We start from the raw sequence: 15,700 nt of genomic DNA, 5'->3' as shown, positions 1-15,700 counted from the left end.
TCCTTGTTTTCAATCTAGTTGTGGGAAGCGCAGCTCACTGGCCCACGTGGGGATCGAACCAGAGACCTTGGTGTTCTGAGCGCTGCGCTCTAACCACTGAGCGACCGGCCTCCCCGGCATTATGTTCTTTAGGCATCATTGCCCATCATGCCTACAGGCTGCCTCGCCAGGTCACCATGAGAAACAGCAAAAAAATTTATTTTCCCAGGATGGACCAAAATACCCACCCGTAGAGGCCTTTGTGGAGTAAAGGCATTGTGCATCCATGGGCCCCAGAAAGTAAAAGCCCTGATTTCCAGCGGCCATTTCCCCATGCCAGACAGTATTCTAAGTGTTTTATACGTAGGTACTAATTCAGCTAAACCTCACAGCAACCCTGTGAAGGATGTACTATTATTCTCATCCCCATGTTATAGATGAGGAAATAGAGACTCAGAGAGGTTAGGTAATTTGCCCAAGGTCACACAGCATAGAGCTGAGCCTGGATTTGGACCCGGGCAATTGGCTCCAGAGCTTGTGCTGAACCACGGTGCTGTGTTTCCTCAGAGAAATTAAGGGATATGCTCAAGGTGACCAGCTAGTAAATGATGTAAAACAACACCAAGTCTAACACCAATGTAGTTTTATTCCAACTCTCTGCCTCTCCAAATAGAGCCCCTCAGGATGGTGAGTGCAGAGAGTAAGGGGAGGCCCCTGTGGGAACGAGGGATCCTCTCTCTGTGGAGGGAGTCCTCCCTGACACTAGCTCTCCAAGGCCATGGACTTCCCAGGGAGTCTGAAGGGGGTCTGGAGGAAGTTGGAGAAAGCGCCCTGTCCCCAGTGGATCACGCAAGCTTCTGTCCCCACAGGTCCAATGAGACTGAAGAAAGCCCTCAGCTGTACCCCTACCCTGGCCCTTCACACAGGCAGGTGGTGGGGAGGGCCCAGACAGAGGCGAGGGCCACTTTCTAAGAACCTCAATGCCAGGGGTCAGTCACTGAGCAGCCCAACAAAACCAGGCCGGACTTGATCACCTACTTATGGGAAAGGTCTCCTAAAAACTGGGGGTAATGATAGGAGACACGAGCCCACCACCACCACCACCACCTGCAGTGCCTACATGCGATCGCCAGCTTTTAGGAACTGTCTCCTAGGTCAGCAGCTAATTCAGCAGCTGGGTCAGTATCTGATGTGTGCACTTTCAGCCATGAAGGTAGAGGGCTGTCCTCTGCTGAGTTCACTCTGCTCGTGTTCCCCTGCACCTGCACCTGTACCTGCCCACACACCCTGGCTGGATCCTCTCTCTCGGGCTTCCTTCAGAAGGGTGCTCCTGTTTCACAGAAGGATAAGATTTCTGAATCCCAGGCATCAGATGGCACGCTCCTTCCTGCCAGTCCTCCTGTCTGCCCTGAGACCAGCACATGGGCTGTGGGGAGCCGGCCCAGCCGGAGCACCGAGGCCCACACAAGCCGAACCAGAAACACCTTCTCCTCCACTGCTCCTGCTGGTGAGTTCTTGCCCACGTTTTCTCTTTGACCCACACTTCAATCTCTGCAGCTAGATCTTAACCACCATATCGAAGGGCCCCAACCGTCTTTCTCCTCGAGTTCCTAAATCCCTCTGGGGAGATTTGGATCTTTGTATCACCGCAGTCCCTAGTATGTTGCCTTGCTCCTAGAAGAACCTCTGTAAATATTTGTTAAAGAATTCATTGATGGGTACACAAAGGCATGAGCTAATGAGATGAAGCACCCATGGTGGGGTTGCAGGCTTCTGCCCGTGTGGGTTGGGATGGGCAGTGAAAGCTGCCTAAGGCGCCCGACAAAATGCCACAGAAGCCATCGTCTATTCTCCTGGCTGGAGCTCTGCTCCCGCCTTCTGGGCATGGCAACAAGCATGATCTGCCCAGACTAACTTGGCTGGCAGCATGCTGTTAGGGAGACACGCTATTCCTATGGCCACGTTCCTTGCTCATGTAGCTCCTGCAGCTCAGAGACTTCTAAAACACTCGTCTCCATGCCCCACCTGAGCCAGGCCTTGTCTTTGCACCAGAAGAAAGCATATCTGTCCCCAGATCCCCACCCACTATGCCCATTTCTGGTCCAGAAATTCTGGAGTCTTCTTGGGATTAAAGGAGGCCCGGAACCCCACTGCTTGATGCCCCCACATAAGTGCCAATAGAAGAGAGGCTGGCATTTGGCACTATTTTGTTCAATGTTGACACTGAGGCACAAGACCTGTCCTGGTCTGCCTGTATGGGAAAGGACGATGAGGGGAACGGGGTAGGTGACGGCCACGTGGAGCACGGCCGTGCTGGTTCTTCTCCCCCAGTCCCCTGAAGGGTATCACATGCGGCAGATACCCCAGAATTGGCCGCAGAGACTAGATGAGGCTGGGGTCCCACCGCAGCATGGGACGAAAAGGGCACACCGAGTGCCAGGTTTTGATCTGGGTGTGGGGGAATCGCTGGAGCTTTATGCAGGGGTCCCTGAAACCACCTCGCTGTGGGCAGGAGCGCCTGGTAACCACCTGGGGAAGCCATGGCAGCAATCCAGGCAAGAGGTGAGGTCTGAACAGGCTGGCACTGGAAGAAGATGGGAGCGCAGGGGCAGGGAGATGAGACCTCGTGGAGCCAGGTCCCACGGGATTGGGAAACTCATAGGGTGTGAAAGTTGGGCAGACGGAGGCCTTTCCCTCAGCAGAGAAGCAGACTGAGGCACAGACAGAGAAGGAGGACGGAGAGGACAATGTGAGCTCAGACATCACAGGGGCATCAAAGGAAGGCCCCAGGGATGCTCTCAAACTCAGGCCAGCAAGGCCGCTATTCCTGGGGCAGCCGGACCCAGGCTCCTAAGCAGACTGTAGCGCACCTGTATGTAGCACTCTCCAGGTGTCTGGTGCTGTCCTAAGGGTTTTACAAACACTCACTCCTTTAACTATCTCAACAGCCCTAAGATATAAGTAGTCTCCCCATTTTACAGGTGAAGAAACTGAGGTGCAGAGATTAAATGGCTTGCACAGAGCTAGTCGGACACCTAGGCCGGCTGGCTCCAGAGTCCATGCTTGTAACCACTGTAACAAGGCAAACAGGTAGCAACATGAGACCCTGACGGTGCTCAAAATCTAGAAGCCCAGGAACAGGCCCACACGTCCTGTGTCCCAGCTGACTTCCAGGGCAAAAGCATTTCCCCAGGGCTGGGAGGGAGCTGTTCCCGCCCCCACGGTTAATTGCTGTGGTTACATTGTAAGCCCTCATCTTCCTGCTGGAAGGAATTATCCTGTGATCCTTCTTTTCACCATCACTGCTGCTGCTGCTGCTGCTGCTGCTGCTGCTCAGGTTGTAAAGGAAAGCTGTTGCCCGTGTCATTCTGTCTCTTCAGGACGACAGCTCTGTCCTTGAGCAGTCCATGCAAGGAGAGAGACAGACTGCCCCCGCGGTGCCCACCCCACTCTAACGAGGAAGCGAACCATGTGATGGGCTTCCAGAGCCCCTGCCAACCCTCCTTGTCTTCTTTCAATTGCTCCAAGTAACAGAACATTCTCCTGTTCCAAGAGGCAGACAGACAGGATGGGGGGTGGGGGGGGGCGGCGGTCAGGGCACGCCAGAATCATCTGTGAACGTGGGCAGTTGCTGGAGCTGCAAGTTTATGCACGGCAGCCCACTCGTGTGTCTCCACACATTTGCACACGAGTACCTGTCCATCGATGTGTTGGGTATTCTGGTAATTTATGTGCAGCAAGTATGTGTCTGTGACTATTTGTATGAAAAGACACACGTCACCATATTAATGTGTGTGGGGGGGTCCTGTGTATGGTGTGGTGTGTATGTCCCAGTGTGTGGGACTGTGTATGTGTGGCCATGCGTGTATTTGTGTCTCCATGTGTGTACGTGTCCTGGGCACAGTCCCCGGATGAATGAGAATAGGTCACACACGGTGGTGAATCTTCGATTGTGGGACGAAAGGATACCGGAAGGAATGTTGGTTTCGAAAAGAGAAAACTTGGGTTTGATTCACAACTTCATAACTGAGTGATTGAAGGACCTTTGGACAGGCATGTACCTTTCTACCTCCGTTTCCTCATGTGTTAAATGAGGAATGACCCCGAGCAGGTAATGACCCCTAGCTACCTTAGCGGTCATTGTGAGGCTCAAATCCTGTGTGGAAATGCTTGGCCAGCCTGAGTGTAAGAGACTGGAGTGGACAGGAGGAAGCAACTTCGCCACAGGCAGAGATGCTCAGCGTACAGGCAATACAAGTTGTCCCTGGCCTTCAATGGCCCCAGGAACATCGGTCCCCAGGCATCCAAGCAGGCTTAGCCTAAGCAGGAGCAGCCTCTGAAAGGGCCCGCCTGCTGTACTAGCATGGACGTGACACTCACAATTTACCAGTGCCGGGAGAGGGAATGACGAAATGGCCATCCCACCCCAACTGCTGACCCGTGGCCCCGCAGCTACAAGCTACCAGCATTTGCTGAGCACCTAACACCTGCTGTGTACTTTCTTTGTGGTGTCACTTCCTCACTACACACTTATGAGGCAGGTCCTAGTAAGGCCATTTATTCCGGGTCACACAGACACTACATGTCCCGGCACTCCCATCTGCCCCAGAGCCTGAGCTCTTAACGAGGATGGAGAGTCTGCTGCAAATTCACTAGGGGCTGGTTTCTGCAGACCCCACCCCAGCCGGCGGGCTGCCTTCACTTCCTCATCAAGTTCAGGCCCCCTGGCAGAATGCTGCTCTTGGCTCTGAGCGCTACCTGTCTGATGCCTCCGAGGCTGCCATGTCCACCCTGGTCTTCTGCCCAGGAAAGCTGAGAGAGCCGGGTACTTGTGGTCACCTCCCCACCATGAGAGAGCTAGGGCAGGCAGCTGAGCGAGCAAGTCTTGCCTAAGACTGCATCTTATTATGCCCCAGTCAGGGAAACTGAGGCCCCCGAGGCTGGGCCAGTAATTCAGGATGAGGGAAGAGATGGGGCTTGGACTGAGGACCCGGCTGAGACCCGGAAGAGGTGGGCGAGAGAGCGACCATGGAGGGTGAGTCCGTGAGCCTTGAAGCCTGGCTGAGTGAAGAACGGTGTGGATGAGACGCGGCACCCCAGATGGAAGGAGGGGCGCTGTGGGGACGGCTGCGCAGAGTGGATCAGGCACTGGAGCCAGTAGAACCACAGCGCCCTCTTCTGTCCAGCCCTACGCGGCTGCAAGTTTGGCCTTTCAGCCATGGTCCTCTTCTTCCCTCAACAAGGGGCAGTGGGAAGCCACCCTATGCCAGCCTCACCTGCCCACCTTGTCTTTCCCCCACCTGCTGCCAGCCCTATGACATCTGAACTCACCCTCCATGCAGCTGTATGTCCCCGTCCCTGGGGCTCTCCAGGCCTGGGTCGCAGAGCACACAGTTGTCTGTAGGATGACTTCTTTCAGCCCTCCTCTGACTCAGATAGCTACGCACTCACCGAAGGTGTCAGGGTGGGAAGCAACCAAAGGTGAGCATGAACGAGGCCATAGGAGGCGCTCCAGGGATCAAGCCACTGACGCTCAGTGCAGTTCTCTGATCTTGAGAGGCCAGACCCACAGCCTGGCGCTCCCACGGACTTCTGAGTGACATCTGCTCTGGGAGAGGCAGAGGGCCGAGCCTCCACAAGGCCCTGTGTGCAGGAAGGGCCTTGTCTAGACGGGGACGAGACCACCATCACCATCACCACAAAGCCACGTGCGGCAAACATGAAGTGCTGCAGAGCGTGGCAGACAGTTGGGGTCACTGTGGACTACACCAGGCGGCCAGAGGAGGCCTCCCAGGACAGACGGAAATGATAGCGGCTCCATCTGGAATGCTTGCTGTGTGCCAGGCACACTAGTCACCACATACATTATTTCCTTCTTCCCCCAAGAACCCCGAGGGGAGGTACTATTAGATCTGTTTAAAGAGGAAGAAAGGAAAGTTCACAGAGGTGGTGATTGGTCCAAGGCCACATACCCAGTGAGCACAGAGATGAGATTCAAACCCAAGTCTGTCTTACTTAGGGGGAAGGGGAGTGAGTAAAGGTCAGAGAGAGGCAGGTGTAAGATGCACGGGGACCAGGAGTGGACAGCCTGTCCCCATGTACAAAAACGACAAAGCTCAGGGGAGCTGAGACACGGATCAAATATTATTGTGCCAAAACCTTGTCTAGGGGGTTCAAAGGAAGGCAGGAATACCCTTACCTGGTGTCCTCTGGAAAGCTTCATCTCCAGGTGAGGTTAGAAGTAGGCGTGCAGGTGGCAGGACCTGCATAAATAGTGACCTAGAGGGAGTAAAACACAAGTATGTTTGGAGGGGAAAAGAGGTTGTTTTAACCCAATGTGCTGTCTTGGCACTGTGCCAGGCAAGCACAGAGCTTATGGGTGGACTCAGACACTGTAGAAGATTCTTGAATATGATGATCAACTATGGAGAAGAGTTCATCCTTGAGTACTGGTAATTTTATCGAAGCCTTAGCATACTGGGCAGAGGAAAAGATGTAGGACTCAGGGAAAGCCATCAAGGACCCCACACTCTGCAAGCCGAGCAGGCTCCAGGACCCTGCCCGGTGCGATGGCTGACGACCCTCAATACCTTAGCCCGCAGATCCACCCCCACTGGTGTGTCCCACTCTACCCAGAGTGTCCCTCGCCTCCCAGGGACCAACGTGAGACAGAGGAGGGCAGCCCGGGAAAACCCAGCTCCAATCTTGGCTCACACAGTTATTGTCACTTAGTCGTGAGATAAGCGAATGTGAATGCGAAATCGCTTTGAAAAGACTACAACGCTGTCCACGGCAGGCTACCCTTGTCATCTGTCCGTGAAACTGCTCCCAAGGCTGTGACCACTGCGGATTTGACCTCCTCCCACTCTCATCCCCAGCCTGCCCGGCTTCCGTGTTCTTGAGTTGAAATCGAAGCTTGAGTGACTCTGAGGAAAGATTCTTAGTCTGTTTGTGGAGCTCCAAACCCAGTTCTCTTAACCCCACCCCCAACACACACACACACACACACACACACACAATTACTTCCCACTGCCTAAAATGATTTGTTTTAATGAAATCATTCCCCATAAACATCTTGGACTTAGGCCAAAAAAAAACAGTGTCTGTTGGCTTCTAAAGTTCCTGTTATGTGGGAAGATTGGCAAACAATAGGTATAATTTAATAATCTTTCCGCCAGGCACTTTACATATGCTATCTCATTTAATGTACCCACAAAACAAGCCTCGGAGTTCCCAGAAAGGAGGGGCTACGGCACAGATAGCTTCCTGCTGGAGGAGACACTTATGCCCACGCAGCCTCCATCCTCTTGTTTTTCCTTCCCAACAGAATCCATTGCGTTCACGTATCCATATCCACCCCACCCCCTGGTCCAAGAGGCAGTGGCAGAGGTGATGAGAAATGGTTGAAACCTAGACATATTTTGAAGATATAACCAAAAGGATATGTGAAGGACTGGCTGTCGAGTGTGAGAGAAAATAAAGGGGTTAAGGAGGAGATGGGGTACGGAAAAGTGCCGGGTCCACTGGAGGACTTCACGCAAATACAAAAGTATGTATTTCATTATTAAGAAACATTAGCTTCCTCTTTCATTGCGGCCTCTATCTGCCATCGTGTACAGAGACCTTTTTTGGCTGGAGGAAGTTTTCCCCTCTCAGCCAGCCTCCTTCTTTGCCATTTCTCCAGTAAGTATGTGAACACCCAGGCCGATGCAAGTTGATCTCAATGTTGCCAAAACAACCATGAGTTTCCTTTCTCAAGTTAAACATAAATCAGTTGTTTATCCAATGGTGTCCCTTACGTGTATAAACAAACTTCTTCTCCACAGCTCACAGCAAGCAGGGAAGGCTGAAGGTCTTCATGCTTCTTCCCTGACTCCCCTAGAATGGATGTGTGTGGCTGGAAAGAAATGGAGGTCGCTCTGGTCAATTTTGATAACTCAGACGAAATCCAGGAACAGCAAGACTACGCCACAGATTTCGACCCAAGCAGCCGAAACGGCCAGCCTGGGAGCAGCCCCTTCTCCAACTGGAGTGTCATCAGCGACAGCACCAACCACGAGACGGCCTTCTCCAAGCTCCCAGGAGACTTCATCCATTCCGCGGGGCCTGAGCCAGGGGTCATGAGCGAAGGGAACCAGCGGGTCATCATCAACATTGCTGGGCTGAGGTTCGAGACCCAGCTCAGAACCCTCAATCAGTTCCCAGAGACCCTTCTGGGAGACCGGGAGAAGAGGATGCAGTTCTTCGACTCCATGAGAAACGAGTATTTCTTCGACAGGAACCGGCCCAGTTTTGATGGAATTCTATATTATTACCAATCTGGCGGGAAAATCAGGCGCCCGGCCAATGTCCCCATTGACGTCTTTGCTGATGAGATCACCTTCTATGAGCTAGGCGCCGAGGCCCTGGACCAGTTCCGGGAGGATGAAGGCTTCCTCAAAGACCCGGAAACACCGCTGCCCACCAATGACTTCCACCGGCAGTTCTGGCTCCTCTTCGAGTACCCCGAGAGCTCCAGTGCTGCCCGTGGCGTGGCCACGGTCTCCGTGTTGGTGGTGATCGTCTCCATCACCATCTTCTGCCTGGAGACACTCCCTGAGTTCCGGGACGATAGAGAGCTGAAGGTGATGAGAGACCCCAGCCTCAACGCAAGCAAGACCGTCCTCACCCACACCATGTTCACGGACCCTTTCTTCATGGTGGAGTCCACCTGCATCGTGTGGTTCACCTTCGAGCTGGTGCTGCGGTTCGTGGTCTGCCCCAGCAAGACCGGCTTCTTCAGAAACATCATGAACATCATCGACATCATCTCCATCATCCCCTACTTTGCCACCGTCATCACAGAGCTGGTCCAGGAGACGGAGCCCAGCGCCCAGCCGAACATGTCCCTGGCCACCCTGAGGATCATCCGGCTGGTGCGCGTCTTCCGCATCTTCAAGCTCTCCCGCCATTCCAAGGGGCTGCAGATCCTGGGGCAGACGCTGAAGGCGTCCATGCAGGAGCTGGGCCTGCTCATCTTCTTCCTGTTCGTCGGCGTCATCCTCTTCTCCAGCGCCGTCTACTTTGCCGAGGTGGACGAGCCCGAGTCCCATTTCTCTAGCATCCCTGATGGCTTCTGGTGGGCAGTGGTCACCATGACAACTGTGGGCTATGGCGACATGTGCCCGACCACCGCAGGGGGGAAGATTGTGGGCATTCTGTGTGCCATTGCAGGGGTCCTTACCATTGCCCTCCCTGTGCCTGTCATCGTCTCCAACTTTAACTACTTCTACCATCGGGAGACTGAGAATGAGGAGAAGCAAAACATCCCACGAGAAATCAACAGAATCCTCAAAAGTACAGAGTCAAGAGCGGGCAGCATAGACTCGCTTAATAAGACCAATGGTGGCTGCTGTGCAGAGAAGTTCCGGAAGTGATCTGTCCAGGGCTTCTTGGCTTCCTGTGTCTCTCTGTCTCTCTCCCCCTCCCCCTGCAGCCTCTTGCTCCCTGTTTCCAAAGACCAAAATTTATCTTTTGTGACCAACAGGCCATCGTTGACTGCAAGCTGTTTTAATAAACTCATAGTCCTGCTGTATTCGCTAAGCTGTTTCCTCTCACCCGACTATAGGAAGACGTCGCTGTCCTTTCCTGTGCGGGGCTAGTTCAGGTCCTTGCGACTCACCTGTGGTCCCCAAGACCAGCAGGATCGGCATCACCTATGAGCAAGGAGCTGCATAATCCCGGCCCAGCCCAGACGTACTGACTCAGAATCTGCATTTTAACAATTTCACAGGTGATTCATTTTTCACATTAAACATGAAGAAGCACTGGCTTTGGTCTCCCTTAGAAGAAGCGCGTTAAAAGGTCAGGGATTGCTAGGAGCAATGAATAAGAGCTCAGAATTGTTTAATAATAATACCTTACCCTTGTGTGGCCTTGCATCAATTTTCCAAAGCTTTCCCCCTACGTTGTCTCACTGCCTCTCAGAATAACTAGTAGAAGAGACTTGATAATTAGTCCCATAATAATCATGCAGCTGAACAAACTACGGGACAGCCACTTACCTAAGGTCACCCAGAAACAACAGTGCCCCAGTCAATGCTGGGACCCAAATCTCCTACCTACTAGTCTAGTGCTGTTTCCACACGTGGATGTGATGGAATAGGGTGGGGAGGGAGAGCAGCGCTTGAGGGCTTTGTCTTTCAGAGAATCCAGGCAGCGAACCTGTGGGCAGGAGCACACTTTCCTGGGGGCTCGCCTCGTCTCCTCGCAGCCTGGGAAGGCTCTGCAGGGCCTCGGGGAGCACCTCCCAGGCACAGAGCTGCCCATGTGGTGTGGAGCCCCTGCTGTCCCAGACACTGCTCCCACAGGCTCCCCTGCCCTGCTCTCCCATCTTGGTCAGCAGCTCATCTCCTGATGGCACTGCCCAGCTCTCACTCTGCTCTGGACGTCGTCCCTTCCCACGACTTGCTCAGGTGCTGTCTGAGGATACACAAGCTGGTACAGGAATACGTTAGGCAGGATGCTTTGGGGTTGCAGGTAGCATCGGCTCACGCGATTGAGAAATGCAGGAGGAGAGCAGATGGTAGGCCCCCTGAGTCTGGGGACTCAAACATCACCTTCAAAGCTCTTGTCACCTCTGTCCATCTCCCTTCTTTATGCTTTCCTCCGCTGGATGGACTTCGTGCCCCTTGAGCCAAAGGGCATGGAGTGTGACAGCCCCAGGTCACAGCCTAGCTTCATCTAACCAAACCAAACCAAACAAAAATGCAGAGGGTGCCAAAACAATGTGTACACATTTTAAGAAAGGAAAAAAACAGTATTAAAATTGTAATACCCAATATATACTAACACCAAAAGATGAATACAAGTCATATGTATATGTTTTTTGGCACTCCCAATATATATGCATATGTATATATATGCACGCACGTATATAATCACCTATGTACCTAATTGCTGGTTTATAATTCCTCACAAAAATGTTAGATCCAAAAGATAGGGACTTTTCTCCATCTGGTCCACTGCTACATTCCCAGGGCCTATCACTGCACATAGTAGGTACTCAATAAACATTTGTTGACTTAATGAATTGTCCCTTCAAGCTCTCTCTCCCAATTACCCTAAAGAGATCAAAATAAGCCACTCTACAGGCCTGGTGAGATTTCATTCTCCCTCACCCTCACTCTCCCCTAAACCCTAGACCTACAGGCTAAGGCCAGACGCTCCTTAAGGGGAGGTGTGAGTGCAGGGGACCCTTGAAGGCGTTATAGGGGTAGGCTCTGAGGCCTGGGTTGCAGCTGGTAGAGGGGCATGGGGGAGGCCTGGCCTAGAGACCCTGCATGCTCCCAGTCCCTTGCCCTGGGGCTGCTCTCCCTGGGAGAGGCTTAGAGGAGGGCAAGGAGAGCAGGAACCCCCCCTCTGAAACCCCCACTCCAAAGGCCTTGTCTCAGACCCCTTCACGAGCTTTCCGGTGAAACACCTGAGCCTTCAAAAGGCAGCCCTTCTCAATAAGCATCCTGGAAGTCCCACCTCCCGAGACAGTTTGGACTTCTCCCTCGTGCCCTGCCTCCGCCGAGACCGTGCCCTGACCCAGCCTGGCTCCACCTCAGCAGATCCCTGCTCCCAGGGGAGTCCTGCTCAGGCCACCTCCACTGCAGCTGCCAAGGAAAGAGTGTGGTCCCTCCCCCAGGGACAAGGCCCACCCCAGCCCTTTCTCCATGCCCACCCTTTACCCCCTATTCCCTCCTTAGTAGGTCCTGGAAATGGAAGGGAAGGAGACACCAAGGTGCCCCTGCCCCCCTCTGCAGCTGCTTCCAGCCTCCTAAAAAATAAAATGCATTCACCCCTGGAGTGGAGTACTCCAAAGGCCCTTTGAAGCTGGAGGAAGAAAGCCACCCTGATCTCCCCAGAGACCACTGTGTCGCACATCCGACAGACAGGAGAAGTCTGCCCTCAAATGCAGAGATGAAAAAGAACAGGGGGTGGCAGGGAGCTAGGGAGCTGGGGAAAGGGAAGATCAGACAAACTTTTGTTATTGCGTCTCAGGGGAAGCGGAGGTAAAATGCCGCCTGCGAAATGTCACCAGATAACGAATGCTATTTCACTCCCCGGTGCTGAGGTGTCTGTCAGATGCATGTGGAGAGAGTGACAGCGAACCTCATTAGGAATTTTGGGTGGATCTTCTGCTCTTCTGAACCAGAAGGGCCATGGCTGAGCCCCCGCCTTCCCACCACCACTGTCCTGTCTTATTGCTAAGAGAAATAATACGTAAAAATATAACATAATAATAAACAACTCCAAGCTCCCAAGATTATTGTGGAAATTAAATAAGGTAATATGTGAAATTCCTTAGCAAAGGTAAAACATGCTGTACAAAATGGGTTGGAGGTAGATGACGCCTAGGATAAGAACTCACCAGCAGGTGGTAAACCGTTGAAGAGCCGTGGCTGTGCCTTTTTGATGCTATAATCTCAGCCCAGTGTCTGGTGCATAACAGGTGCTCAACCAATGAAGGAAGGAAAAGAGTAACAGAAAGAAAGAGAGATGATGCAACGATCAGATCGTGTCCCTTGAAAAGAGACAATAACTTACGTCTATTGCATGCCATGCACTATTCCAAGATGCTCCATGTAAATGACACGCTAAGCTTGTGACACCCTGGAAGGTAGAACCTACTATGAGCCCGGTCTTATAGACGAGGGAATGCAGTCACAGAGCAGTCCAGTAACTTGCCTAAGATGCTACAGCTAGCAAGTGGCTGAGCCAGGATTCGAACTCAGAGGCTTGGCTGCACGTCTCAGTGTTTCTCCTCTGCCTCAAGCCACCTCTCCCCACAGTGCTGCCTCAGGAGAACCACCATGGCTGAGCCTGGGAGGCAGGTGGAGGTTGTGGAGTCCTTGCTCCAATCCCACCTCCCATACGCCACAGATCCCACGGTCACCTGACGATTCTGTTCTGTCACTGTTGTTAGGAAGCTGTGTGGAGGTGCACGCACCCTCCGATTTTGCCTAGTGGTAATCCCATCCAGAAGACAGGAGCCAAATCTGTCCAAATTTTTCTCCTCTGTGGTCAGCTCAGTGTCACATGTTGGAAAACACCTTGTACCACCTCTGATCCTTCCCCCATGGAATACCCCCACCTTATTTCTGCCTTTTGAAATCCTCCCCATCCCTCCACACACCCCTTCCTCCATGAAGCTTGTTCTGATCTCGCCTTACGGTGCCTCGTCTGCCTGTTCCCTCCACTGTGAGCTCCTGGAGGGGGGGTCTTGCCTGGCTCATCACCAAAGCCTCAGAACCCGATACCATGTGCCCCACACAGAGTCGACGCTCAGTTGTAAATTAAATGTGTGATGACACTGTGATTCTTTAGTGATGTATGAGACTTTACAGCGTGTATTAGCTATCTATTGCCACGTAACAAATTACCCTGAAACTTAGCAGCTTAAAACAACACGTAATTATTATCTCACAGTTTCTGTGGGTCAGGAATCCAGGCAGCTTCTCTGGGCCCTGACTCAGGGTTTCCCATGAGGCTGCAATCAAGGTGTCAGCCAGTACTGCCGTCACCTTAAGGCTCCACCAGGACCTTGCAGGGACCCTCCTGGCATCAGCAGTTGCAGGTTTGGGAGGCAGTTCTTTTTTTCTCTTCCCAACGAGTGTGCGCTCTCTCCAACTTACACATCTGTAAGCCTAATACTTCCTTTCCATTTGTAGAAACGATTCTCAATAAAGAAAACAGTGAGGCTTGGTGGGCAAGGCATGGGATTGGGGGGCGGGGTGTGGACACACGTCTGACTGTGATGTCTTAGCCTCGGTCCTCGGCTCTCTGGGTGTTTTAAGGAGATCATCCTGCTATGGTTTGGAGGGAGGGGGACCGATGTTGGGGGTACTGGATGGGATTCTAATGACCTTGTCCTGCAGCAGACCTAGAGAAAGGTCTCCCACTGAGGATGAGGGCAAGGTGTGTTCTGAAGGAAGACGACTCTTGGTGTCGTTATCCAAAGAGGAGGGTCTCGGGCAGGTGGAGGGAAGCCCCCACCGCTACTAGGGCCCCCCTCTCTTCCATCTAGACCTCAAGGAGGGAAATTGTCTGGCTGTGAGCTTCAGAGCAAAGGGCAATAAGTTGATGTGAGGGGCAGAATAGCCCCCCCCAAAGATGTCCACACCCTAATCCCTGAAACCTTTGAATATGTTACCTTAGCCTGGCCTAAGGGACTTTGCAGATGTGATCACATTAAGGATCTTGAAGTGGAGATGATCCTGGATTATGTGCGTGGGCCCAAGGTAATCACAAGGGGCCTGTAAGAGGGAGGCAGGAGGTCAGAGTCGGGAGATGGTGCCAATGGACGCAGAGGTCGGAGCCTCGGAATGTGGGCAGCCTGTAGAAACAGGGAAAGGCAATGAAATAGATTCTCCCCGAGGGCCCCCGGAAAGAATGCAGCCCTGCTGAGATAATAAATTTGCGTTGCTTCAGGCCACTGCGTTTGTGGTAATTTGTTGCTACGGCAATAGAAAACTAATACAGCTGGTATCTGTTATAAAGAAATCAGCCAGGAGACTGAGTGGGTCAACATGATAGCTCTTAAACCTGACCACCTGGGTACATGTCACTTTTCTTTTTTTGCCTATAATTAAAACTTTATTGAAAAAAATGACACCAAGATAGAAGAAATCACACTGTTGTGTACTTACAAAATTACATGTGATTACATCACCTTTGTAGCTGAACTAGAATTCCTGAATGGATAAGGCTTTCTGTGATAGAACAAATACAGGAAGTTGTGTGGCCCACTAGCATTGCTTTCTTCTAAACCAGGGGTGTCCAAACTCCGGCCCGCAGGCCAACTGCGGCCCGCGATCCATTTTGTATTGGCCCGCAGCAAATTCCAAAAATATATTTCGTTTACTTCAATAAACCAGGTGAGGCAATACGTACTTCACCTCGAGTGAGTGGCCCGGCTGTTTGTGTATTTTACCGCATAGGGCCCTTGGTAAAACACGTTGAAAAAAGTTTGGACACCCCTGTTCTAAACGAACACCCTTCTGTGAGTCTCGCCTTTCCTCTTATTGGTTGGCACAACACTGTTGAACAACCTACACAAAGAACCACTGTCTGAGCCTGGCGGAAAACCGTGGCCATCTTGTAGCCTCCTGGACATTTTACATCCATAAAATAAGAATTTGGACTTTCTATGTTTTTCCTTGTCCTCTTCCAAGGACGGATGTAGTAAATGTCTAGCCAGAGGCATGTTACTCTTTTCGCAAGCCCAGCCCCAAAAGATCTCTCCGTACATGTCACTCTTGCATACTCCCCTTTGAGTCGTCCCGGGCCCGTGGTGCATTAGTGTCGTGTACCCATACTTGGGCCACAGAGTTAACAGGAGCAGCACCCTTCACGGGACCATGTGGGGAGGGCAGTAGCGATTACCAGAGACCCCCCAAAAGGCGGTGACTTGCCTATGAGATGCAGCCTCTGCTGTCCAATGAGAGAGCCTCTGAAAGCCCACCCTGAAGGATCAGGTCCTATTTTACCAAGGAAAGAAGTCCTTGCTTTTAGGGTCCCCCTCCCGGACATCCCCTGCAGGGGCCAGGGGGTCTGATGTGACAGTCCTCGGCTCCAGGGCCTTAGACATGGGGGGCTGCAAACTGTTAAAAGATAAACTGAGGCATAGTCAACATTTTAAGAGTTTGTGTGAGCAAAAATCAATTCAAATCAAGCAGCATCCGATCGCTAGAAA

The 15,700-nt window shown here is 52.3% G+C and overlaps 1 protein-coding gene and 1 pseudogene across 1 annotated transcript; one reads left to right on the top strand and one right to left on the bottom strand.

Moving 5' to 3' along the window:
• The first annotated feature begins 1,332 nt into the window (after positions 1 to 1,332).
• On the top strand, positions 1,333 to 9,855 carry KCNA10 (potassium voltage-gated channel subfamily A member 10). Its single transcript, XM_033093139.1, has 2 exons — positions 1,333 to 1,486; positions 7,806 to 9,855. Exon 2 carries the CDS (start codon positions 7,863 to 7,865, stop codon positions 9,393 to 9,395), a length of 1,533 nt encoding a protein of 510 aa, XP_032949030.1. The 5' UTR covers positions 1,333 to 1,486; positions 7,806 to 7,862; the 3' UTR covers positions 9,396 to 9,855.
• A 4,304-nt stretch (positions 9,856 to 14,159) lies between these two features.
• On the bottom strand, positions 14,160 to 15,211 carry LOC117015074 (40S ribosomal protein S27-like; annotated as a pseudogene).
• Between the last annotated feature and the right edge of the window lie 489 nt (positions 15,212 to 15,700).

The sequence above is a fragment of the Rhinolophus ferrumequinum genome, chromosome 22 (genome assembly GCF_004115265.2).
Source record: "Rhinolophus ferrumequinum isolate MPI-CBG mRhiFer1 chromosome 22, mRhiFer1_v1.p, whole genome shotgun sequence".
Taxonomy (NCBI): Eukaryota; Metazoa; Chordata; class Mammalia; order Chiroptera; family Rhinolophidae; genus Rhinolophus; species Rhinolophus ferrumequinum.
Note: the sequence above shows the minus strand (reverse complement) of the source record. Positions and strands in the feature narration are given on the sequence as shown.